At 45.3% G+C, this 27,743-nt stretch overlaps 1 protein-coding gene across 1 annotated transcript in view; it reads left to right on the top strand.

Annotated features, from left to right (window-relative positions):
• LOC128437059 (B-cell lymphoma/leukemia 11A) overlaps nucleotides 1-9,012 on the top strand; it is a 35,809-nt gene extending 26,797 nt beyond the window's left edge. Inside the window, exon 3 of the mRNA XM_053419062.1 lies at nucleotides 3,521-9,012. Within this exon, the coding sequence (XP_053275037.1) occupies nucleotides 3,521-5,496 (1,976 nt within the window). The 3' untranslated portion in view covers nucleotides 5,497-9,012. The remainder of the gene's footprint in view (nucleotides 1-3,520) is intronic.
• Nucleotides 9,013-27,743: the final 18,731 nt, after the last annotated feature.

Below are 27,743 nucleotides of genomic sequence, written 5' to 3' on the forward strand. Positions count from 1 at the left end.
TCCTGTTAGCTCGTTCTTCCATTAGCTAAATGACCAATATCAGTGAGAGCTGCATGGTCCCATCAGGATGGCCTGAGTCCGCCATCAGGGTTGGTCAAGGACAAAAGAAAGAAAATCATAGAAGATTGGAGGTCAAGCCAAGTCCAGTAACTTTTAAATGTAGAGAAAGTTTGATGGAGCAGGCTGATAATTGGTGGGCTTGATCCAGAGATGAAGTGATGAACAAGACGGATGCTGAGAGATTTTTCCCTTCATGCGTCAATAATGGTCGTGGTTGTCTCTGCGTCTTTTGTTTTGTTTGTTTGTGTTTCTGCCTATGTTTGGCCTAATAGGATAATGACGAGACGGGGTGGCATGGTCACTGTGTGTGTGCGTGTATGTGTGTGTGTGTGTGTGTGTGTCTGTGTGTGTGTCTGTGGAGATTGAGGCAGATCGTGTGAGACTGGGTTTTGGGGGTGGGGTCACTAACAATAGAGCAATCTGCATGAGTGAAATGTCTGTGGAGCATCAGTCTGCCCGATCTGTTTGTGTGTGTTGCTTTGTATGGTCAACACTGTTGTCTGGCGTGAAGATGGTGTCGGCAGCTCACAGGCGACCGTATCTGCCATCGAAGGCGCCATAATTTCCCCTCTGCCCTTGCGTCAGTTGGTCTTGTTCATTTTTGCGCGAGCCCTGGATCATATTCTGTGCCTGATAGCAGCTCACTATGTCCGTTAGACACCGCAATGCCCCCCCCCCCCCCCTCGGCCCCCCTCCCCTCTCTTCCTTTGACTGTTCTACATCGTTCCTCTGTTCTCTGCCTCTATGGCTTTTTTTTTATTATCGTTCTCCTACTTTTCTGCTCCTGATCCCCTCTCTCTCTCTCTCTCTCACTCTCTCTCTCTCTCTCATACATGCTTGCCGTCTTCTCTTCCCCCAAAGTCCCCTCTTTCAGCCCCTGCCATGAAATGGCAGCTCAGGGGTTGTCAGTGTGATTTCTCCTCTCTGCTGATCCTATTTCAAAGGGACCTGGAGATCCAGCATTAGCTCCAGCTCTCCTGCTCTCCGGCCCTAACTCGCCACAGACTTACAGTTACTGGAAGGAGAGAAACAGACGGAGAGAGCGAGAGGGAGTTCTCTTTTATTCCATTAGAGGACAGACTTATTTATAAGATCATCCGTCCTCCCCTTCGCTCAGTTCTCTGCTCTTATATAGGGGCAAAGAAATATTCAAGGCCATGATACGCCTTGTCAGAATGTTGTTTCTCCGTCTGAATAGATGTCCTTCCACCCCGTTGAGGACAGCTATTAAGAACAATAGTGGACTTATTTAGGTATCTGTCGATGTTGTGAATCTGAGCATGTGTTGTATGGCTTTTTGATGCCCATCAATCTGTCCACATGCCAGTACGGGAATAACAATTATCATCGCTGCTTCTGCCTTGTGCACTGTCAGATGCCCATGGATGGGCTGCTGATTGCATAGCACGAGACACGCTATTTTTGATACATAAGAATGTGCTTTGACTAGTGCCTTTAAAAAGCTGTGTTGTGGCTCTCGTGTCCTTCAGAAACGGGGTGGGTTGTCATTAGGGATGTCCCCTTCACGCCACACTTCTTTCCCTCCTTCACTCCCTTCCTTTCCCCCCCTATATCTCCTTACTTCATTTCTCGCTGCTTTCTTTCCTCGGACGGACGTCTTAGGAGGAGAAGACGACATTCGAGCCCACCCTCCAACCCCCACCCAACCTGAACTCCCTATCTCGTCCTTCACAAACAACAGAAAATTCATTTTTCCTCCTCATGCATATACACGGTCCACTCACACATCATGGGAGGGAAGTGTGTATGGGCTGCAAATCAAAGAGAAAAGAGCCGGAAAAGCCAGGTTATTACAACCGTTTTACAAGCGATATGGTGCTTTCTATTTAAAGCCATAAAAACTCACATAATCAGGAAACATGCATATAGCCAAACCAATGTAATGGGCACATTTTATTTGTGCTTATGAGAGGGGGAGCAAAAACGTGTATGGGCAAATGGCTTTTTTATGATGGAAAATTCCATAGTGGGTCAGAGCCCCTTGCAGGTGGCAGCAATTAACTGTAATTTTAGCAGATTGTAATGATCCATAATTTACCAGTATACCCCCTTCCAACTCTTTTCAGTCAAGAGGAAAAGGTTTGCGTGTAGGTCTGATTGGGTGCACATTTTATGCCGTGTTCTGGTCTTTAAGTGAGATTGTTCAGAGGGGGCCGCGATGGCCATGGACACGAGATAGAAGGAAGCACTAAACACTTATCTGTTCCCTCTATTTCCCATCCACAACATCATGCTTTTCTCCATGCAGCCGTCTTCTCTCTCTGCCTCTTCTTCTCCCCTTTGTCTCTCAGCCACAGCAGGCTTAAAACATGCAAGACTGTCCATCCACCATCTTAGGAATCGCTCATAGTCGCAGTCGCATACCCTCGGCCCGTCTTCCTTCCTCCCGCTCCCTCGTTCTCCCTCTCCTGCACAGTATGGCCGTGGTTGTGGGTTCAGTGTCTGCAAATGACTTCAGAAAAATGCCCTCCAGTGAAAAAGGAAAAAAGAGAAGAAAGGATAAGACAGCCGAAAGATGAAAGAGGGAGCACATTTGCAAGTGGCGGATGCTTCTTATTTTGCATATCTCTCACTTCTGCTTTCCCCTTCTTCTCCTTTTCTCTTCACCTGAGAGGATTTAAATAAATCCATAAAGCATGAAATATCAGAAATAGAAAAGTAATGCATGAAATGCATTTTCATAGAAGCTTTACCACCCACACACAAACATGCATAATTTTTTTCCTTTGGTTCTTCCAGCTGTGGATGTGTGTTTTTTGTGATAAACGCTGGTACAATTTATTAGCATGTGACCTCTTATTTGTATTCAGCGTTAATATGCAGCATCAGATACATGTCCCACTTTAGCCTTGCTAATTCTGTAAACAAGGCATTGGAGGGGAGATGAGTGTGTTTAATGAGATTAGGCGTGCATTGTCAGGCAAAACTCAGGTCAGCGTGCAAGTGCTATTGAAAGTCAATTATTGTTTGAAATATTCCTATGTCTCTTCAACTGTGTGAATTGTGTATTTGCTGCCTGAGATATTTCCCATTATTGTTTTATATATTCTTTTGTTAAGCACACAGTCACTGGGAGAAATGTGGGTTTGATAAAATTGTAAAATTTAATCTTTAAGCTATGTTCCAGCTTGCGATCATTTTCTAACAATTGAAAAAATGCAATTCACAGTGTTGATATTCAGTCACACTAAATCACAGCAGCAAAGGGGCGGGCTATTTATTTGAGTTAATTTTTTAAAAGATGTTTTTTCTATTGCTGTGATCAGGATCATAATATGATATGCTTACAAATAGTTCAGAAATGTTATTTATTTCAATAAATGATTCTATAATGATGGTGTAATATCAGTTTTAGTACTGAGTTGTTGCGTATGTCCCTTTATCATTTTATCTGGTTGACTAAATTATTTTTCTCTTTGTGTGTCTCTTGTTTTTATAGATAAAGATGAGCCCAGCAGTTACATCTGTACCACGTGCAAGCACCCCTTCACCAGTGCCTGGTTCCTGCTCCAGCACGCCCAGAACACCCACGGTTTCCGCATCTATTTGGAGAGCGAGCCAGGCAGCCCCTTCACCCCCCGCGTGGCGACAGCTCCTGGGATGGGCGGTGACCGTGCCTCCTCACAGCCTCCCCTCCATGCTGTCCACTTAGCTGATGGTAGTCCTTACAGCCTCCTGCGGATGCCGGGCTCTGGGTCTGGCCGAGAATCAGCATCCACACCTCGTGAGGGTCGCTACCCCCGTACCCCACCACTGTTCAGCCCGCCACCTCGCCACCGCCTCAGTCCTGATGACTTGGCCCTGGCAACCCACCATCCCAGCGCCTTTGACAGGGTGATGAGGCTCAACTCAGTGCCATTAGAGCCCCCTCCCAGCATGGACTTCTCGAGGCGTCTACGCGAGCTGGCCGGGAATGCCACTGGGGCCTCCCCACCTCTCTCTCCTAACAGGCCCAACGCTATGCAACGGCTGCTGCAGCCATTCCAGCCAGGTTCAAAGCCTCCGTTTTCAGCGACACCTCCCCTCTCCACCGCTCAGTCTCCTTCTGGTGCACGTTCCACCCCGAATGCCGTATCCAATGCAGTGCAGCCGGGCACACCTCTCAAGGCAAAGTCTTGCGAGTTTTGCGGGAAGACCTTCAAGTTCCAGAGCAACTTAATCGTTCACCGGCGTAGCCACACAGGGGAAAAGCCATTCAAGTGTCACCTCTGTAACCATGCTTGCACCCAGGCCAGCAAACTGAAACGACACATGAAGACACACTGTCAGAGCAAGTCCTCTGTGCTTAGTTCCAAGTCCGATGATGGCTCGACAGCCAGCTCTCCTGAACCAGGAACCAGTGAGCTGATGGGCAGTGCCACGGATGCCCTCAAGTCAGTGGTGGCCAAGTTCAAGAGTGAGAACAATGGTCTGATGCCTGAAAATGGGGAAGAGGAGGAGGAAGAGGAGGAAGAAGAGGAGGAGGAAGAGGAGGAAGAGGAAGAGGAAGAAGAAGAAGAAGAGGAGGAGGAGGAAATTGAAAGTAAGCCCGAAGTGGAAGAAGATGAGGCAACGAATGACTATCGTTTCAGCCTGCGGCTAGAAGGGGCCCGCCACCACCAGAACAGTGAAGCCCTGCATCCACGCCGCCGGAGCTTGTCCCGGGAGCCTGGTGAGGAGGATTCAGCCATGGAGTCAGACCGGGCAGATGATGGAACCATCACTACCATCAACGGCGTGGGACCAATATCCATTGACAGCTTGTCCCGGAAGCTGCTGGGAGGAAGGGTCAGCCCTGGCTCCCTCAGCCCCCTGTCCAAGCGCATTAAGGTGGAGAAGGACCTTGACCCCCCCACACCCACCATCCCTAATACAGAGAATGTCTACTCCCAGTGGCTAGCTGGCTACGCTGCCTCACGACAACTCAAGGACCCCTTCATTAACTTCACAGGTGGGGACTCCAGACAATCGCCCTTCGCCTCCTCATCTGAGCACTCGTCAGAGAACGGCAGCCTGCGCTTCTCCACTCCACCCGGCGAGCTAGATGGGGAGCGGGCCCCCTCGGGACGCAGCGGCACCGGCAGCGGGGCCAGCACGCCCCACGGCGGCAGCGGGAACGGCAGGCCGAGCTCCAAGGACGGCCGGCGCAGCGACACTTGTGAATATTGTGGCAAGGTGTTCAAGAACTGCAGCAACTTGACAGTGCACCGACGCAGTCACACCGGAGAGCGGCCCTACAAGTGTGACCTGTGCAGCTATGCGTGCGCCCAGAGCTCAAAGCTCACCCGCCACATGAAGACCCACGGACAGATGGGCAAGGACGTGTACAAATGTGAAATCTGCCACATGCCTTTCAGTGTATACAGCACTCTGGAGAAACACATGAAGAAGTGGCACAATGACCGCCCTCTCTCTAATGATATTAAGACTGAGTAGGCAAAGAGCAGCATGCTGGCAGCTCTCTCTCTCTCAGCTCCTCTGGCTAAAAAGCGACCCTGGCTAACTAGCCGATAAGTGAGGGGAAAGGACAACAGGGTTAGATACCAGTACACAGTACAGCCCTGTTATAATCCCCGACTGGAAAGAGCTGAATGCATGATCCATCATTGGGGCAATACTATTGCATCAAACGCAAAACTTTTTGAGCCTTTCTATTGTGCAATAATTTACACGTTTTGTATTTTTTTGTAACTGGACAGCATGCTCGGTGTGTTTTGGCTACTTAGAGAGAAAATTGTCCTCGGCTGGTGGGTTTGGTTGTACATGTGTTGCTGTTGATACTTTTGATTTCTTCAACATAAAAAAAAAACATTAGTTATGAGAACCCATGCTGCACACAGTACATACTGTTTTACATATCATGTACAGTTTTGTGTTCGAACATAGTCGACAGTGTCATATTATCAAAACATCAAGACAAGCAGGGTCACACTTAAAACGGATCTTTGTGAAAGACTTTCCATGCAAGATTGAGAAAAGAGATATATATATAAAAAATTGGGCTGCCTATGAAATGCTAGGCACTAGCGCTATTAAATATTTCTTTTACAAACAGCAATGAAATTAACAATATGGTGTGAAATGACAACAATGAGTGCCTTGGATATTTTACCCGCATTAGTTAATCCTCCTTTTTGCTATAAGCTCGGAGTTTCAGCTATCGAAGATTACAGGACATTTTTGTGCACATATGGAATAAGCAGGTACTTGCATCAAGCACCTGCACGACCCTGTCGTTTTGTGACTTAGCAGAGCATAAGGAACCAGCTGAAACAAAAAACATAAAAACAAACAAAAAAAAGATGTGTATCTCTGGTAAATCATTTATCTGCCTGACTCATGTATATTGTTATTCTCCAGATTGTGATTCTGTTTACTGGCATGTTACATGCTAAAAAGGAGTAGGAGTTTGGTGTGTAGAGTTTTGGTTTTAGGTGTTTTTATTTTCTGGTACATGTGTGCCATACTGAGAGGGAGTTGTTTTTACCAACGTAAAGCTCTTAATTTCCCAGTGTTTTTTTTTTTCTTTGAAAAAATTAAAAGTTTGCAGTTTTCTTTGTGAGTAGCACAGAATTATGTTTCCTTCTGTGTCAGCCAGGCAGGCAGTGTAGCTAGCAGCCACATGAAGACCACAGAGTGGGTTTTAGTTGCTCTAAGCCAGACAGATTTTTGGGTGATGGCGAGACGGGGTCGGTTTAGGGGGGATTTTGTTTGGGTGTATGAGGGTGAAGGGTGGGTGGAGGGTCAGAGTAGAGGGTGGGGGGTAGCTTGACCAGGTGTCTCTACAATTCAAATGTTTATGTCCTCATAGTGTTTATACTCTCTACTGCATTAGATCGTAGAAACCCTTAAGTAATCTGAAAAACTTTTTTAAAATTTACTCACGTTGGGAAACCATCTTAAATGAAACGTTCAAATCAAAAGTCAAGAATTTGGATTTAGCAAAAAAAAAGATAATTTTTTTCCACAAATTACCCCTATCCACGCAAGTTTTTAAGAGTAAAATGTACACATTTTGCGTTCTAGTGAGTTGACATGCTCTAGACCTCATCGTGGTAGTCGTATCTTAATCTCCATCCCCCTGTCATTGTTGATATAGCACTTGTCACTCTGCCTTGGATTCTGTATCTGTCTCTCTAATCGAAGGTACAGTTGTTGAGTATAAAACAAGGACCAGATTTCAGATCTGGGACTAAATACATGCACTGTTCAATTTTCCCAGTTTACAGTCGGACGCTCAAGGGAAAACTTGCTCTTATGCTGTCAGATTAGTGTGGTGTCATTGCTCTGCATTAAGGAAAGATGAAAAAGAAAAAAAAGAAGAGGGTTGAACTAGAAACTGTCGTCAGCCATGTCTCCTCCTGAGATCTGAATTAGTTTGGCTCTCTGGGGTATCAATGCAGGAACCGCCATAGAAATATCCTGCTTCATACCAACTATAGAAATGTACTGCTCATTACAGAAAGATAAAAAATTCTACAGATTTGATTTAAAGAAGATAAGCAAACCGTGTTGTTGATCGTTTTTAAGTAACACTTCAATATCTTTAGGGGAGAATCTTATTTCAATTTTGTTTCAATTTTTTTCATCGTTGTTTCTCTTTTTCTGTCTTGCTGACATCCGGCACTTGATCACTATGTAATGAATTGTGACGAACATGTTTCTCATCTTTTTTGCCTTTACTATACACAAGTCTTCAGGTTGAACAAAAATTTGCATTGGGGAGAGATTTATGATATATAAATATATAGAGAGAACTTAAAACACATAGGAAAATGCACACTCATGTAAGTTCCTATGTTCAAAACACATTTATGGTCTACTTTTTTCCTGTATTTAGAATGGTATTTGAAATTAATGTTCACTTAGTGTAGGCACTTATAGTATTTATGTTGGAGCCTGTATTTTTAACTGTTTTGCCTGTACTCTTTAAAGGTTTCAATGTACCCCTTTTTTCTGTAGTGAAAAAAATCCCAACAAGCTGCCACCGTATATTTTCTTAATTTGGCAGGATAATATAGTGTGAATAATTTGTATGCTTGAAAATAAGTATGTTTTTGAAAATTGAAATGTTGTGGTGTCCCCCGAGGGTGAGAGGTCATATGATGGCCTTTTCAGGCAGTCCCGCTGGAGTGACCACAATGAGGTTAAAACAGGTGGTTGTACATATCTTTTTAGTTTGTTTTATATATTTTTCTCTCCTGCCATTTTATATGCAGTAATACAAGCTATTGTTGGGTTTTCTCGGTAGCCAACTTTTTACTGTCCTTGAACATGTACCACCTGATAACATTCCAGCCATTTTTGAAAAAGACCTTTTGTCATATGCAATCAATCCAACATCAATCTGAAAAGCGTTCTTTTTTATTTTTTTTTTTTGCTACAGTTCTTTTTTTTTGTTATTTTGAATTTAGTTTCATCATTGCCAAATGAACCATGGTGCTTTATAATTTAAATATGGTACATGTCATATGCAAGGCATATTCTAAATATAACTGAAATCATAGAAAGAATAACGTTTGGTACATGTTATCATTGCTGATGGTTTTGAGGTACATTTAAGTTTTCAGCCTGATTTCATCCTGTGTTCTGTATTTACTCTCAAGCTATTTGTTCTGAACTGAACTTGAAGTTGACCTGTGGCATTGGTCGACATTATTTATTATGACTATACACACACACGCATACACACGCTCTGTTCAGAACAGAGTCACTGCAAAACAAATCAGTTCATTTTTCCTCCCTCCTGATGAATTGTGATGGCTTAATTACTCTGTTTGATGACCAAAGGTCATTGACCAACCTTTATGAGTTGTTGCTCGACTTACAGATTTTGTTGTTGTTTTTCAGTTGCGGAGATGCCACTCTATTTTCAGCTGTTGTCTGCATTATTCTCTTCACTCAGCCATTTTGTCTTGAAAAAAATAAAAAGTATTACATACATTATCTGAATTTGGTGCTTTTCTTTTTTATTGTCATCTGACTAGACTATATAGAGTGTATAGAACCACCAGGACACACACACTCACACACATGCTCACACCGGACACGCAACCATTGTGTTGAGTTACATTCATTTCCTGGAGACTTACTCTAACCATAGTTACTACTTGCCTAACCCATACCCCAATATTAACCAAACCAAAACTTGAACCCTACCTTATAACATGTCTTCATCTTAGAATTTAACTGTCTACTTTCTGCTTTTTGTCCCCATAAGGAAGACAAGTCCCCATGATGTGACTTTTTAAAGTGCTTTAGTTCCTCACAACATGAGTTATGCCTGGACCACATACACACATACACACATACACACATACACACATACACACACACACACGCACACACGAATGAACATACAGGCAGTCACAGTTCAATACATACTACACTTGTACTAAAGCACATATTTGTTTGGATGTATGGCGCCCAGGTGTGTTTGCATGGTCTCAGTTTGAGTCACCCGTCATGGGGGTGGAGGTTCACCTCCATATCTCTGGTCTGTGGCCTTGTCAGGTCAGCTAAGCGTCTGTGTTATATCTCAAACAAACCTCTCACCCCCTCCTCTCCTCGCTCTCTCTCCGTCCAGCCTCTAACTCCTCCTTACCCCTCTCTCAGCCTCTCTTTCTCCGTCTCTTTTTCCTCCTCTTCGCCTTTATGTGTCTTTTTTTCCTCTTTTCTTTTCTTAATCTAACTTCATACATCCTCTCACCTCCGAGCGTCTCTCTCTCTCTCTCTCTTTGTGTCTTTCTCTCTTTCTCTCTCTCCGACCTCTCCCTTCCCCGCTTCCTTCTCTCCCCGCTGAAGCACTGGAGGGCAACGTGACAGACTAATCGCTCTCCTTGTCCGAGCCTGGCGCTGTTTGCCTAGCAGGGCCAGATTAAAGTTCAGAGATAGAGAGAGGTTCCTGCTTAGGCCAGGTGTTGACAGTTAAGATAAAGCAGAGTTGCGAGGAAGTGGGGGTGGAGCGGGTGGGCGTTGGGAGTGAGAAATTGTTCGCCTGTGTGTGTGTTCTCGTGCATATATGCACTTCCAATGTTTTAGCAGGGTGGCTACTCCCACCCCCCTGTCTCTCCCAAGTTCAATGTCAAGAGAGCAACAATGCTCTGGCCCACAAATCCTGCCACCAAACAACCCATGCATAGCAGACATACTTTTCCCATAGTAGATTTTGGCCCTTGCCGACCGTCCCCTTCCCCCTCCTCTTCCTCCTTGTGTACACATATGTCCTTAAGTCGTAAAAGTAACAGTCATAGCTCCGTGATTGAAAGGAGAGGTTTTTGTTGTGTTCGCCGTGCGGGGGAATAAAAGCCAGTAGTCCCATTCTTCTGCAAATTTGTTTTTAATTTGCGAAACAAGATGTTGGAGAAAACGAAACATTACTCTAATTTCTGCCGAGTCTTCAGGGGATAGGCCGACTCTCAGCTGAAGGGCGAGGATTTATTAGTTCATTATGCAAATCGAAAACGAGTTCACAAATACTCATGAAGAGATAAAGAACCCCCCCCCCCTCCACTCACCAACCACCCCTCACAGCACCTCTCTTTTTCTCTTTTCCGTTCCTCCCCTATACTTCACCTTCCTCTCTGTCCTGACTTGCCTGTGTGTTTAAAGCGAGGGAGGCCTCCCAGGCATAGCTGGGGAAATCCTGTCCATGAGAGAGTCGGCTCGTTGAATTGACTCTCTAATCCTCCTAATATGCCACTTCTCCCTGTCCGCTGCTCTCCCTCTGTTCCTCTGCCTTCCTCCTCTATGTCGCTACTGTCTCCTCCTTGCGTCAACTGCCAGTGGATCATCTCTCTTTATCCCTCCATATCCTCTCCCTCCTTTTTTTCCCGTCTGCTATATTATACACATTCTGTCCTGCTCCTTCTCTTTGTCCATTCCTCTTCCAGCAGCTCTCGTCTCTGTTTCGGGGCTCACTTTTTCTTGGGTCTGCGTCTGTCTCACGAGTGTCAGTAAGTAGGGGAAGTATGAAGAGCAGAGATGGAGAGGCCGACTGCAGCTGTGCTGTGGTGCAGTGAAGAGGGGGCCTCGTCCGGGCTCCTTGGAACAATATAAAAGCACTAATCACCCAGGACAGCTGACACCCAGTGCCTCACACACACACACACACACACACACAGATCTGAGGATTGCGAGTGTAGGGTGGAAGCAGAGGAGCTCTGCCCAGACAAGACTTACAGGTCTGGCCCAGCTAGAAAACAAAGTCTGTGTTTTGTCTATGGGCAGCGACGCTCCAGGGCTGAAAGTGCTTTCTCACAAACACGCACATACACACATCCAGTGCGCCTATGCAAATACACACCCACTGACACCCACTGTACAACAGACACACATGCATGCACATGAAAACTTAAAAGGCCCTTAAGCTCACAGGAGTATACATGCACAATTGTACGCAGACATGGAATCAAACACACATGCTGATGCTGGAACACAAACCACATAATGGACTGGGTTCATGCACGCTAACTCACACACACAGTACACACCACACACACACACGTGCATATACAAAAGTGTCTTCGGGAATGTGACCTTTTCCCAAAAGCCTCCCTTTCCTGCCCCGGCTCCCCTCCCCCTCTGGCTGTGTGAAGACTGAAGGGGTCAAGGGTCAGGTTTTGGGGGGCTGGAGATTAGGTTTCACATGACTGAGCACCTTTGTTGGGGCAGGCCGACAGAAAGGAAACGTCCAGGAGGGTAGCTGTGTCTGTCTGAGGAGAGAGCGAGGGGGGGGGGGGGGGGGGGGAGGGAGGGAGAAAAGAGGGGGACAGAGGGATGGATGGAGGGACGAGGCTTAAGTTGAAGTTTGGTCGGGGCAGGGGCGGCTGAAGTTGAAGTGCAAGAGCGGGCAGGAAGTTTTCAAGAAGCGCAACAAGGACGGGGGAAGAAGCGACAGGGGCAGAGAGCGAGAAAATGTGAGGGCATCAAAATGAAAACCAGAATAACCTCACCCTGCATTCCTCACCCTACAGCTCTGCCTCCCCTCTTATACCTCCCCTTCTCTCCCTCTTCTAACTGTCTCCTCTTTCTTCCTCCGACCATGTGGCTCCTCCGTCGGGCTGCGGCCAGCCAGTGTCCTCAGTGCCTGCTGGCTGCGCCGATCTCCCTCATGACCACACAGCGAGAAGAAAGCCCGGGCCAAAATAGTAAACTTGATCACAGCAGAGCGACCCCCCCCCCCCTCCTTTTTCTCCTTCCCTCAAAACATCTGAGTCGTAGTCTGCCCGCTAGACAATATGTGCCTTAACTGGCAGTGGAAATCTTGGCAGGGACCTGGATTACCTCGCCGGTGAAGTATTGCTTTAAATGTCTCTGTGTGCGATTCATTTTTTTTTCTTTCCTACTTCTCCGACGCAGAAAGAAGGATTTTAACGACATGCAACAGTCACAGCTGAATGAGTCACAGAGGTGGGACTGGTACGGCTGATGGCTTCCAGATAAGGTGAAAACTTTGACCCCGGAGTGAGAACGAAGGACAGGGGCTGAGGAGGGGGGGAGAAGAATGTCTTGAATACGGCGTTGACCATAATTGAGCGGCCTCTTTTGGTTTCGCGGTGCACAATCAGATGTGAGCCTTTAAGGTACTGCCTCTATTGCTGACCTCTTGGACGTCTGACGTTCCTAAAATCTCCCTCTGTGGGCCCACAAGTGTTTGTACTGCTTTGTGTGTGTGTGTGTGTGTGTGTGTGTACAGTGTGCGCTCTAACACATAAAGGGCCAGCCTTGAACAGGTCAACACTATTTCACTTAAAGCTGCACTGTATGGTATCAGTATGTGCTTGGTCTATCGCTGGAAGGGGTTTCCTTTGGCACGCTGCAGGGCTGGCTCATTCCAGAGCATGAGTGTTGGAGGAGCGGGGAGGAGGGTCAGTGGGTGAGGGAGGTGGGGCGGGCCAGGGGCAGCGGATTCCACAGACCGACTGATCTGACCTTGATCCGCAGGGGTGTGGAGCTCAGAGTGGCACTAACTGTTAATGCCTCGCTGCTCCACTGCTGCGACCACAACATTTGTGTGTCATGCTCTTTTAAATGTGCATAAACCTGAGGTGTGCACTCACATGCGTGCATATGGCGGGGCAAGCGTACGCTTATGCTCATATTTTGAGCGTGTTTGTTCTCCAGGTGCATCGCCGCTGGCAGAATTTATTTGGCCAGTAAAACAGGGTCATATTGTCAGTACCCTCTGACTTTGTGTGTGCTTTTCAATGCACCTGCGTGTGTGTGTATGTATGTGTGTGCAGTGGGAGACAGTAGGGCGCCTGTTTACTGTCCTGTGAATGAAGAGGCAAAGTTCATCCCCTGGCCTCTTTATGCCACCATATTTCAGTGTCAGCTGGGGCTGGACAGTAACTCAGCAAATACATAATTTATAGATTGTAAAATATGTTGCCCGTGACAGCTGGCATTCTCACAGTGATTGATTTTAGCTGATATTCAACTGCAACACTTAGGAAATGTCTCTTTTTCTGTCGGTTTATTACTTCCAGTCTTCACCTTACAACTATGACCAATGGCTTAACTTTTCATTTTCCTTTTTTTCTCAACGGTCAGATGAGCGATATGAGGTGTTGACTTAGGAGGTGATGTCGTGATCTTTAGACAGAGCTACAATATTTGATTCCTATTTCCTCCCCTTTTCCTCACTGCGTCTGCTGCCTGTCATAAATGTACCGACAAGAGATGTATTAGCAAGCATATCCTTCCATCCATCCATTAAGGGGGGGGGGGGGGGGGACAGGTGGCTAGTGTGTCACAGGGCTGACGTCCAGAGGAAAAAACAAGTCCCATTCACACCTACCTACAATTAAGAAACCTAAACTGCATGTCTTGGTCCGTGGGAGGAGACTGAGATACCTGGAGGAAACCCACACAGATATGGGGAGAACATGCAAATTCCACACAGACACTCCTGTCAAGCATGGATTCAAACCTTCTGGCTCTGAAGTTACAGTGCTGACCTCTGCATAAGCATATTTCCCAACATATTAAAGAATTCCTCTAAATTTAGACTGTGTGAGGTAATTATTACTACTATTATTTTATTAGGACAATCATATTAAAGCCTTAATCCCTCTTCTCAGAACATGCGCACAAGTTAACGAACAAAAAACAAGTAAGAAAGAAACAATTTTACACATTTTTAGCTCTAATCCTTAAAGTTCTTTGGTGGTGTGTGTGTTTAGGGTTTTACTGTAGTGATGATCTCAGCAACCCAATATAAATGATCATGCCCACATTGGACAAATTCCCTTTTTACTTCCATCCAATACTTTCATCTCTTTCTTTATTCATGATCATTTCACCTGCAGCCCTCTGAGCAGCTCCACTATTGTGGCTGGAGTGAAGGGCCTTGCTCATGGGCACTGCAACGGTGCTAATGACAGAGGAGCAAGCAGAATTCACTGCTCACTCTTTTTAATTCTTCCTGCCTACCTCTAACATCATGAAGCCAAAATTTGTCTCAGACTCTAACCATAGCTGCTGTTAATAGATTTGGTGGAAAAGGCCACAACTTTAAAAACACTGGCATTGTGTGTAATAATTGCTCTTAAAAATATTCGACGGTTTTAATAATCAGGTTAAAATCATGACTACAGCCCACATTGTATCCTGCTGAAATTTGTTTCATGTTTCTTCTCCTTCTGTTCTGTCCTATCTGTATCCACTTAATAGACAGTCTCATGTTTTTCTCTCTGTGTGTGTTGAAGGTGTATACGGCGATCCTGACCCTCCCCGCGGGGGCCGGCAGAGCTCTCTGAGCCGCCCCAGCTGCTGCCGGGGTGACAGAGGCTAAGACCCGGCCAAGGTTAAGGGGTGAGAGGGCTCTGAAAGTTTCTGGAAGCTTCTGAGAACTGCCGCGCCACTCCTGGTTCACTCCTGGTTCACTCTTGGTTCATTCCTGGGGCCCTGGGGTCAAAGAGAGCGGGATAGGGGGGGGAAGGGAAGAAGGGCTGCAGGGCCACGGTCACATGCTAAGCCTGCCAGACTGACCTTATTACACCCTGCACACACTTCCCTTTCCCTTCTGTATTGACAGTTTCTGCATTTGAATTTTTTTTAAACTTATCTCTGAGTACACACAGATGCAAAGAGTGTTTGAGCCATAGACGTCGATTTCACAGTCATTCATATTTTTCTCATTGGTTTTACATATCTAAGTCTCTCTTCAAAATGTTTTAGAGTTGAACCCAAAACTGAGAAATCACTGAAGTATAGAGATGAGGACATTGTCAGGATTTAAAAAACTGGTTAACTAACATCTTTTCTGCAGCGGCTAAAGTAAATGAAGACTTAAAAATGACTGTGAACTTTTCCAACAGGTGACCCAATGATTGTTGATGAGAGACACACAATGGCACTGCTGGAATAAACTGTTACTACACCTTCTGATGAGTTGTTAGGATAAATAGTGCAGTGCCTGGTCTAAACCTGCCTGTTTAGAATGGGTCCTTTGCTTGTTCTGCTTCGGAATCATTCCTTGTCATAAGTGGTTCTTTCTCAAACAGTTCTAAATTATACTGTTTTTATTGTTTAAGTGCTGGATGTTGTGTGCAGAGTTATTTTTAAACAGTCCATGGTGCAGAGTGGAATTAGTAAACATTGTGTTCATCCTACCTGGTTCATCTGCAATTAGGATTATAAAGTCAATGTTTTTTAAATGAAAATTGAAACTGATTTAGTTTTATTGCTGTTCCAGGTGTGGCTTATAAATAAGCTTGAATGATTCACTAAACTGCTCTTATTTTTTCATGTGTCTTATGTTGGCTACTTCAGAGTACTGTTTAAACAATCAACACAATCACCAGACCCAATTTCACAACTTCTGACTGGTGAGGGCTGATGACACCTGTTGGTCCTCAAAACTTTTCCACCCTCCACGTCTTTTCTCTACGTTTTGTTTTGGTCTTCAGCCTGTCCAGTTAAAGTCTAGAGCATTTGTCTGGATGTTGCCGTCCTGCAGGATGGAGCTTGCAGTTGTCCAAACTAATCTAGGGGGTTGCAGGACTGCAGTCGACTCTCTTGGACCAGGCGGCCTTTAATATTCTGGTCTTTATGGGGCCAACCGGTGGTCTTTAGTTGGGACACATTCATTGTGGGCCTCCTGTCCTACAAAGCACTTGTCAGTCATTGTGCTGAACTTGTGTTGTTTCTATGCGGCGCTCGGCAGCACAGCTGTCGTCAAAAGGACCCGGGCTACTCTACCCCACGTCTGAAAGAAACAAACAAACAAAGCCGTAAAACAAGAAAATGAAAGACAAAAAAGGGTCACAAATAATGAGTGTACAAAAACCATCTTGTCCAATTGCACCTTGGGAGCCCGTCTTCAGGAAGAGTGAGGGGTAAGAAGCTTGTGAGCGGACCGAGGGCACAAAGGAACTTGGCCCCTCCTGTGTTACTGTTAGCCAGGCCCTTTGGATGAACTTGTCTCCTTTCAGATGGCGCTCTTATGCCCAGGTGTGTCCTTGTGAGTGTGTGTGTGTGTGTGTATCCACAGAACTGACATCTCTTTGGCCCCAAGTGCTCCATTGAAAATAAGACGGAGAGCGAAGCGAATGAAAAGAGATAAAGTGCAAAACAAGGATGAGAGGAGGAATAAAAGAAGAGTGGCTTCCTTGCTTTTCAGGGCAAGGACAATGTTCAGGCCTTTCTCCCACGCTCTGTACAACACTCTGTCTGCCCCTGTGGCCTGCTGAGTGTCCAACACCATCACTTTATATTTTAATCTATTGAAATCAGGTAATTAAATTTTTCAGTGAGCAAATATGTCAAGGTGAGAGATGCCCATTCAAACTTGCGTGGAGTGAAAAATTACAACAAAATTCTCATTGACCACCAAAATCAAAAAATAATTATTTGAAGAAAATGTATAGTTCTGCTTGATAAATTGATAATATTTGAGTCCACACCTGATGTTACCTCCTTAACCCATAAATTACAAATCTGACACTACTTCAATACGAGGGAGAGTAGCACCTCCCCCAATATTCATGACTAATAATGTGTCCATACTTCCCCAATATTGCAATCACCATGTAGATCTCTTGGGTTGGGTAGCCAGCCAGCCGGCCAAGCAGCCATCCAGACAGGCCAGTGAATGGCTCGATGCCAAGGCCAATTGAGAGGTGCTGCTGTGGTGGAGAGCCAGAGGGGAGATGGTCATCCATTATTCATCACTAAGCCAAATAATCCCCAACAGAATTGGTCTGGTCTTGTCTGGTCCAACGGTTGGGGAATGGATGGGATGGTCCGGGGGGCAAGAGGGGAGGGTTTTTGGGGGGGCTGGGGGATGGCAGGTTTGAGTTTTTTTTTTTCGGGGGAAGGTTCAGTAGGATCTTTTCGGGGGGCCGAAAGGGGGTTGCAAGCTCTCTGTAAGGGGTGGGAGGGGGGCTCTTTGAGGATTAGATGCAAATATGTCTTTGATAGCTTTCACAGTCTGGGAGTCCCTTTCTGTTTATGGATATTCATATAAAGTCTAATCTTTGGAAACAATCCCTGGCATGGAGGAGAGGGAGGCTGCTGGGACGAGGATGGAGCACAGAAGCAGCAGGGGGTTCTGGGGGGATGGAATGGACCTGAATGGGGGTCTCCCCTGACCCAGATCAGGGGCAGGACCAGCAGAAGCCCTTACACACACACTCACACCAACACAAATATATAAATGTATAAATACACATACACATTCTTGCACAGACACACGCTCGCAAACAGGCCCAGACAAAGCAGTGGCACTCCATCAGTGTCACGGACAAATAACAGACCCAGTACAGCCTTCACCTTCTCCCCTGCTCTGGTTTTCTCTCTTTGTGACTTATCGGTGTGTTTGTCCTCGACGTGGGTCCATGTTGCTGTTTTGTCTGCACCTCTCTCCCCTCAGGCAGCTGCTCTCAGTGCGAAGATCACACAGAAGGAAGGAGAGGATCCTTCTCAAGCTGCAGTCAACAACCAGCAGCTTTGTTTCTACCAGAAAACAAAAAAAAAACCTGCACGGCCATATTATTTCATTCACCACGGAGAGGCGTCCTGTGCACTAGTGCTGTTTTTCATCAACAGCCGTGACATTTGGTCCCGGGACTTTGCTTTCACAAAACACTACTCTGCTGTTTGCCACTTGTAAAGAAGAACAGGTGAGGGTTGCCTGCCTTGCTTGAGGGCACACTCTGAGAAGTAAAAGGATATCTTAGTGTGATGTCGGGGGGATCAGCTCACAACCAAAGTTACCCGCTCAACGATTTCCTGACAAGTGATTGTTTGATGAAACTTTCTGAAAAGTGAATTCCTCCAGATGATTTCTGACACTGTGATACATATGAACATAACATCCTCCATTGCACCAACTGTCAAGGAGGTTGTGTTTTCACTAAAGTTTGTTTGTTTCCTCATTTATTCTTAAAGAGAATATCTATAATTGCCCTCTGGCAGGATCCATGTATCAAATGCAAATGAGAAAACTTAAACAGAAAAGCTGCTCCTGTAAGCATGACTGAATTTAGGTTGTTCTGGACAAGTGCAAATGTGATACAAATTTAGTCATTCCCTTTTACTTTCATTGTCCAAGATTTAAAAATAAAGACCTTCAGGTAAGTTACTGTTATTTTGAAGGCAACTTTGTAGTAAAAGGAAGGGAAAGATTAGTTTAGATGGAGAAAGCAAAGGTTTTCTCAAATATGCACAGAATAAGTATTTTAAGAAGAGGCTGCAGTTTTCAATCAGTGTAATAAAAAATGAGGCTAAGCTAAAATCCCCTTTCATTCACGAAAACCCCTTAACAGGTGCTCGGTACAATGACAGTAAACAGTTCAAGGAGGGGGCCAAACAAAGTGCATATCAGTCCGTGGCACCTCAAAATGAAACATGACTAGACAAATTCAGCAGTTGCCACGTCAATATTTGAAATGACCCAACAGCTGTGTCATTGTGATACTTGAATGTGGCAGCAGTGCAGGTAAGTGAACAGAATCAGCACTGTCACAAACCCTTTTCCTGCCTGTGTAAACTACATCCGGACGCCTCATCCACAGCCGTGGACCGGTCCAGACATAGTAAGTCCTCCTCCTCGCAGCAGGTCAGACAGCACAGGCTGAGGTGAGCGAGAGAAGGGGAGGTTTTTTATTCTCTCTTTCCCCCCCCCACCCCAGCTGGGCCCGAGGTTTCTCTCCAGTCCTCACAACCTTCCTTCCCCCTTTTCTTTTCCTTTTTCCCACCAGTTCCTGGTGGGGCTCCAGGTCAGGGGGTTCATGGAGGATAGAGATTCCCTCTCTTTCGTAGACTGTGTCTGCGATCCTGAGTGTGTGAGTGTGTGTGTGTGTGTGTGCATGCACAGGGCAGGGTCCTTGGGGTATCAGGGGGAAAGGAAGGAAACCAGACAGCAGATCATCTCAATACACACCCAAACATGCAAAAACAAATTCATTCAGACCTGTGCATATAACACTTATTCACCACTATTTATTGTATTGTATCCATTATATAAAGCATAGGAGAGCAAAAAAAACAAAAGCAAACACATACAGTTTCTTTTCTGAAACTTGCAAAGTACTATTACAAAGTAAAAGAGAAAAGCCATGGGTCACATATTATGCGATAAAGTGACATAACTGATGGCGGCTGCGTTTTTTTCACCATCTTCGCTCCGAATGCAAATTTAACGATTCTGTTTGCTGTCCAGTGCAGCTATTTACATCATGAGGAGACAAAACACTGGTCACAATGGACTATGTTTTCCATTTGAATGTGTTCACTCTCTTCTCTCACCAAGGTCGGGGGGGAAAGGAGTGGGTTGGGGTAACAGGGGGTTACACTGTCTGAAGGGGGGGGGGGGGGGGGGTTGGGGGCTCAGCTGATGCTGACCAGCGCACATACATTTCTCTCACAGGTCTGTGTGTGTATTCTACCTAAAAGTGTGTACAGTGTTGGTAAGTTATGTAAAATAAACATAAAAGTGTATGTCCAGGGTTGTTACGTTTGTGATAATGTGTGTGTGATTGTAAGTGTGGCTGTGTGTGTGGCTGTGTGTGTGGCTGTGTGTGTGTGTGTGTGTGTGTGTGTGTGTGTGTGTGTGTGCGGGTAACAGAGGGGTTTGGGATCCTGGGACCCCCTTTCCCAGACATGCACTGACCTTTCCAACCAGACAGGGATAAAGGGACAAGGAGGGAGGGCTGAGGGCATGAGGGCACTGGAGTGTGTGTGTGGAGGGGGTGTGTGTGTGTGTGCATGTGTGAGAGTGCATTTGCTTATGTGTGTGTGTGCGTGTGTGTGTGTGTGCGCGACGGAGTCCATGGCTACATCCATGCGTGCATGTGTTAGTTGATACCCTGGACCTCTGAACCAGCCCGTCCTCTCTGTCCTGCTGAGTTTGGCCTGGTGCAACCAACCCCCACACGCAAAACACCCACCACCACCACCCCTGCGAACCTCCTCCTCTACCCTTTCTCTCTGCCCCTCTCTCTTTCTCTCCCCTCATCCCTCTCTCCTCTCATCTTTTGTTGGACCACCTCATTGTGCTACCGCTGCAGCGCTGTGTTTACAAAAAAGGTGGTGCTCTGAAGGCTCGCCAGCTCCGGACCCTTGCAAATCAATTTGTCTGTGGAAAAGGGTGAGGGCAAGGAGGTGGGATGGGGGACTGCGGAGCTGAGGGCGACTCGGTGAAAAGCCTGAGGTATGCAACCCCCAACCCCCCCCCCCCCCCCGCCCAAAGACAATGTCACAGTCTCTTATCCTTTGCATTATTGAAGGAATGATGAAGACTCGATAAAACCAATTAGGACAAACAGATGGGTTTTTGTTTTTTCATAATCAAAAAGGAACAAGTGTCCACTTTGTGCAAAACTGGTTTTATATTATAAAGACGACTTTGATATCATTACTACATTTTGAAATCCATATTTTCCACTTTTGCCCTTCTGTATATCTTTCAGTCCACTGTGGACATGACGAAAGCAACATGTTGATGTTTTTCTGTTATTCGGCCGTTCGTTTACTGACATATCTTATTTTACTTCTGTCAGTCAGGGACAAAGAAAGAGGTAAATCCAAACTGACCCCTGCGCTCCGTGAGACATTGATTGTGGTTGTCCCTATCTCCCTCCCGCTCCCAGGATGCAGACAGGACTCTCCCCAAAGCACACAGGCTTGAGAGGGTCTTTGCTTGACTGGAACAACGATGATCAATACCTGTCACTTCTGTCTCGTCTGGCCGGAGCTCTGCCCCCGGCCCCCCCACTCCCCCCAGTGCACAGTGGGAGGACTTGATGATGCGCACACACACACACGCAAAGACAAGCTCAGATAGACTCATGCGTGTGTGCACACATGCAAATTGTTAAATATAAATAGGAGTCCCCTCTACACGGATGCACACATCGGGCATATGAGGGTGTGTGCATGCTAACACGCACAGGAAGACATATGCGCAAATACACAGAACACACATAGATGTGCACACAAAGCATCTTGTCAGACGGGGACACACATGCACGCACGCACATGCACACACACACACATACAGGCTGTGACAGCGAGGTCAGACGGGGCATTCAGACCCAGACACCAGTCTCTTCTCTGGGGTCAGACCACAAGGCCAAGGTCTACTCCCTGACCCCAGCGGCCTTTCTCACCCACACACATACACACACACACACACACACACACACACACACATTGACCAGCCGGGACAACCGAGGGGTTAGGGAGGGGTGATGCAGAGTGAAAGACGTGAATGCTGGGGGATGGTTTCAGGAGAAGAAGAAAAGGCTTGAATACAAGCACTGATAATATAATAGGGGTTAAAATTCAACTGTGCAAATGTGTATTCACTCGGTAGATGAGTTGATTAAAAAAAATACTTTTCCATCATTTCACTAAAAAAACGTCCATGACCTCAAATTGTCATTATTCAGTAAACCTGAATTAATCCCTTTCATCCTGATATTTTCTTTATCAGTCCGACAGTGTGTAAGGGTAAAAATAAAATATAAAATGTATTGTGTTGGCACAATATAATCAGAAGTCACAAGTAAAACCTGCAGCCTTTTTAGCAGCCACCCATTTATTTGCTGTAGGTCTCTTCTTCTTCTCAGTAATATTCTTCTTCTTTTCAACTATCTCTCTCTCTCTCTCTCTCTCTCTCTCTCTCTCTCTCTCTCTCTCTCTCTCTCTCTCTCTCTCTCTCTCTCTCTCATTTCCTCCGCCACTCTGTCCTCCCCGTCTTCTGACTCAAGAGACCCTTGCTCTACCCAGCCAGAGAGATAAGGAAGTGGCGGGGCCAAGTTTACCACTGCCGATAAGCTGTAATTGAAGGGTAATAAAAAGATTGGGGAAAAAAGGAAAGAAAGGAAACGCAGGAAGAGAGGAAGAAAGAACGGACACAAAGAGGTGGATTGAGCAGCCAGAGAAATGATTGATGCAAGCGGTGACTCTCTGGTTCGCTGACAGTTATCAGCGAGGGCAACCTTTTGCTCATTACAGTCATGTACGTGCAGCGGAGGACCAGTGGCTGCACTCAAATCATAACCGGCAGCCTTGACCCCTCTGATAAACAGCGCCTGCAAACTAACCCGCTGAACAATCACTTCTCTGTGCTGCGCCGTCCCTCAGTCAGTGCGGCCTGTAAACGCTGGTTATAAACATGGACATTGTGTCCACACGCGCATAAAACAACAACTGGTCCAGTCTTGTCCATGTTTTCTGTTGCTCTCATAAAAGAACACGACTGTGTAACCCTGCAAACGCGGCACTGTATGTTGTACACCAGATATGTCACGTGCAAAATTATTTTAAAAAGCATTAAGTAGGTTGAACTGTAGGATGCATAAACAGGTTAAAGTGACAAATGAGGACCGCGGCAGTGTGGCTGTTTGTTCTTGACAAATAACCTGATGCCTAATATACGGGGCTAAAACCATAATTTCTCATAGCAAAGAATAGTGTGACGTAATTAGTTTTATTTATTGTGAAATGCATATATGAGACACCCACAAGGACGCGTAAGACACCAAAAATACTGTTGCACTGGTAACACGACTTCTAACATGTAAGACTGTGCTGCAAACAAGCTGCTGAACTCTCTTCTGGGCCAAATGATATCAATGAAATTCATCCCCTTGCTTCAAATAGACTAAAACATTTTGACCCTCACACAAGGTATGAAATTCATCAGAAATTATGATATTTTACAACAACGATGACAACCAGCCTGTAGCCTGTGATCTCATGATAAGGCCCTATTAGATGTTTCCTGGTCAAGACTGAGGACTGAGCACCAACTGTCTGGAATAATTCACCTGAGGAACCCGTGAAACATGAATTTCTCAAATCATACCTTCACAAATGTGTTTTACTAGATTATTTATACATTTATTTCCTTAAATAATTGAATGACTTTGATGTTGTTTTTTTGCTTGTTGTCCATGAAGTTTTTTCTTCTTTGTTGTATTTGTCCACTTTGTATAACACTTTGAAATGACTGTTTTGATAGGGGCTATATAAATAAAGCTCATTGAAGTATTTCATTGTTTGGTACTGTATTTGCATTAACATTCAGTCCTTGAGCATGTCGCTGTTGCTGTGGAAGTGAAAAACAAACCAAGCCCAGTGATTTTTATGTTCTGGAAGTTTTATGCACTTCTGTTAAGTGTTTTGTGATTTTTACATTTCTGACTCATTCACAAAAACAGACATTTACTTTTCCTCTCCTGATGACGCCTATTGCATTTGACATTGGAAATTGATTATAACAGCAGAAAAATGCGATGATTTTTGAAACATTCTTGCAGAGAACATTTGAGGGGATGACATTCAGGCTGTTTGTGCTGAAGGTTCAATGAGAGTCCTGTTGTTTGCTTGTAAAGTTCAGATTTTTAAGGGTTCAAGGAAATGGTATTGGGACCTTTCAGGACTTTTAAATTGAATGTAAACTTTGTCACCTTTTAACCACAAACTCTGAAACGTGTGTGCCATCAACATTCAGACATTTACACAGGAACCCTAATTATCTTTGCAAAAAGCTGTCTTTGGAAAGCAAAGTGTTCAGAGTGCTGCTTGAAAAGCTTCCTCATAAAACTTTCCAAACCAACATCAACCAACATTGTCTCTGTGAATATGTTTCCTGTGGATGAATAGAACCAGTTCAAATGTGACCAAAAAGGGAATTAATAAAAATGACTAACTGCACGTATTTCATTACGGCGTGTATTCATTTTGGAGGTTACATGGGTGAAAGGAGATGGCAACTTGTTGTGTGTGAGCGAGGCAGGTTTGCCGTTGGTGTGCTGTGTGACCACCAGCCCTTACTTCCTTCCTCTCGAGCCGGCCTAGGGGAAGAGTTTGTGTCCTGTTGCTCTGCTCCTCTGGGGCTTGTGCACACACACACACACACACACACACACACACACACACACACACACACATGTTTACGTGTGTTTGTGGCTGTGCAACATGCGAAGTGTATATGTGTGTGTGTGTGTGCATGTGTTTTGGGTCACACTCTGCCGCTCACAGGAGGTCAGGTGAGTCTTGGGTCTGGTTCCTGATTCCTGGAAGAGAGGACAGCTGCAACATCTCACACAAACACCATGACATGAGACGCACACACAGTCAAAAGACACAAAAAGAGCTCGCACACGTACTTTTTATCTTTCACTCTCCAACCGTCCCTCTTCCATGATGCTTACAGTGTAAGTGAGGCCGTGTATCAACCCAACTTCTCTATCTAGGGTCCAGAATACATCTGCTGCATCAAAACAAATAGGTTTTTAATGGCTCCAGATTTAATTTGCTGCCACTTATCTAGGCTAAAGTCATATGGCGGCTTCGAAAGTCAAGATCAGCAAACTTTGGCTTCTCTCGTTGAATCAAAAGAGACAACATGCAGGGACAACATGTTTAGATCTCCAAAAGAACGCTACTGATTGAAGTCATGTGTCATATGTGCACTTCTTTCTGAAAGTTTAAAACGATACCCAGCTCTACTCACCAGGCACTTCTCCATCTGTTTGTGCTGACTGGCAGAAATATGGGACACATTACATTCTGGTGTCTGACCAACTTTTTTAATCTAATGGTGAGTTCTCTGCCCACCTCGCTCTCCTGTACACAGACTTATCTGAGGGACCATTAGAGCAGCTTCTCCCAATACTCCCATCTTCACCAACAGCGATAAGATACCTGGGAGTGAGGTAGACCAGAGGGCGGCTGAGGCAGGGTCTCTCTCGCTCTCTCTCTCACACGCACACACACACACGCAAGGTCATAAAAGCAGGTTGTCTGCATAGTATCAGAGACGTGGCTTTGCTGTGATGCACTGGAGGAGCCACAGTCTCCTGCTCTCTTAGCTCTGTGTAAATACACCGCTCATTGTTTACACAAGGTGGTGTGGCTTCAGGTTCCAGGGACCATCGCTCTGGGTCTGGGTCAGATCGCCAGCACGCACGCAGGCACACATACTCACACTCAAAATTGCAGAAGTATGGGCACACATGTGGCTACACACACACACACACACACACACACACACACACACACATATTCATCCTAATGCAAACCAGACTCCCTCTCTCCCTCTTTTCTTAAGGAGAGAGAGGGAGCGGTAGTAGGGAGACCGCACAGCGTTGGACCTCGGCCAAATGGACCAGCGGAGCTTGTTTGGAAAGCTTTCAGTCAGAAAGCCACTTTTTGGCAGGGGCCCTGTGAGTGCTGCTGAGCCCTCTGAAGCGGGCTGGAGCTGCTAAAATAAATAATGGTTAGAGCTGAGGGGGTAAGAGTGGCGTTGGGGTGGGTGGATGTGTGTGTGTGTGTGGGGGGGATAGCAAAAGAAAAAAAGAAGAGGAGGGGGGAGCTGGAGTATACGGACGGAGAGATGAGGGTAACAGCGAGGAGGGGGGAGGTTTTAGAGACCGCTCCTGTAATTATATCTGTCAGTCGACACCAAGGCACTTGGACCGCCAACGCTCACGTTTCCCCTCGCTCTCTCGCTGTCACCAGATAGAGAGAGAGGAGAGAGAGAGTGAGGAGGTGGGAGGGCATGTGGACGCTTGTTTGTCCGAAATTTGTCCGACTGCAGACACAGTTTTATGGGAGCATCAGTTTGTGTTCTGTGAAGACTCCTGCAGGCTCCCTGGGTGGTGTGTGTGTAAGTGTGTGTGTGTGTGTGTGTGTGTGTGTGTGTGTGTGTGTGTGTGTGGGCCGGAGGACCTGCAGGGAAACAAACCTGGTCATTCTGGGAGAGGGAGATAAGGAGGTGTTTCACATGACAGTCTGCTGGTCTGTCAGCAGGGAGCAGTGGTAGTAGCCTCTCTTTACACTGACTTGCATCAAAAAAGCCAATACAGCTTCTTTCATGAATGAGCTGAGCGGAGCACAAAGTGAGGGGAAGTTAGGGGAATACTGTTTATTTGACAAATCATGATCACAGGTAATTCATCTGTGGATTCTGGGGGGTGCTGCAGTCCGTCTGCTTTATACATGTGTGGTGTCTAATCTGATCAATCTAGTTTTGTTTAGCTTTAGAGATGAACACCACCTGTTAGACCTTGACCAGGAACTGCATCTGCACCTTTTGCCTGAATAAAGCCTATTTGATCATCACACTAATTTAAGATTAATAAACAAATAATTGACTAATAATAAGGAGTAATCTAGGAGGAAGTCGAAATAACCTCGCAGTCAACTACTCCCAAACATTTTATGGGAAACATATTGAACTTAATAAAGAATAATAATATCAAGTTGCTCCACATTCCTCATTGTAACGCAGTTTACAGGCTCATATTCTGATATTCTCCCTCTAAAATTACCTACAGGTACTTTAGTCTCGTAATATTATATCCTGATTCTTGTAATATTACGACAAAGATTATTTCCTTATTTTCAAAATCTCCACCTTTCTACCCCCTTACTTTTTAAAGATATTTGAAGAAAATCTTTTCTGGGAAACATTCTGGGAAACATGCTCCAAATCCAGAAATGCAACAAAATACTAAAACACGTGCAGGAAACAGAACATGTGGAATGCCACACAAGAAGAAGACAGAGACGCCACAGAGGAATGATGGACTCAATTTGGAAGAGCAGCGACTTCATAGATATAAACTTTTTTCTAAACAAGTGAATCGACAGCCACCGTGGTAAAATCCTTAATATGCTGCTCAAAAGTTTTAGAACCAGCATTTTCCAGTTTTTATTAAAATCAGTCCCAGGCAGTAAATCACACTAAATGGTTTAAAAGTCAGTGTTAATTAGACCAAGGTTAAAAATATAATGACAAAATGAAATGTCACAGAAAACAAGTCTTTTGCAGGGATCAAATTTTATTACATTTTCTGCATCAGCGTCAGACCGAATTATAAATATTTGCATTGAAAAAGTATGTCAAAAGTTTGTTCAGGTTCCAGAAGAGTTTAACGAAACTAAGTAATGTATGTAAGTAATGTATGTAATGATTCCTTCATTTTAGAACTTGAAGTTGTTAATATTTGTATCCTTAAATAGCAGAAATACTGAGACCTTGAATCTTATAAACAGCTGGTACACTTAAGGTGCTGTAAAACTTTTGACTGGTGTAGTGTCTGAGCACGAGCAGCTTTTCCTCACTCTCCATCTTTCTGTCTAATTCTTTCTCTTTCTTCTTCTGCTTTGTAGTGATCTGCCTCCTTCTCTGATCTCAGCCAAGGATCAGGTCCAAGGAT

Source organism: Pleuronectes platessa, chromosome 3, assembly GCF_947347685.1.
Source record: "Pleuronectes platessa chromosome 3, fPlePla1.1, whole genome shotgun sequence".
Taxonomy (NCBI): Eukaryota; Metazoa; Chordata; class Actinopteri; order Pleuronectiformes; family Pleuronectidae; genus Pleuronectes; species Pleuronectes platessa.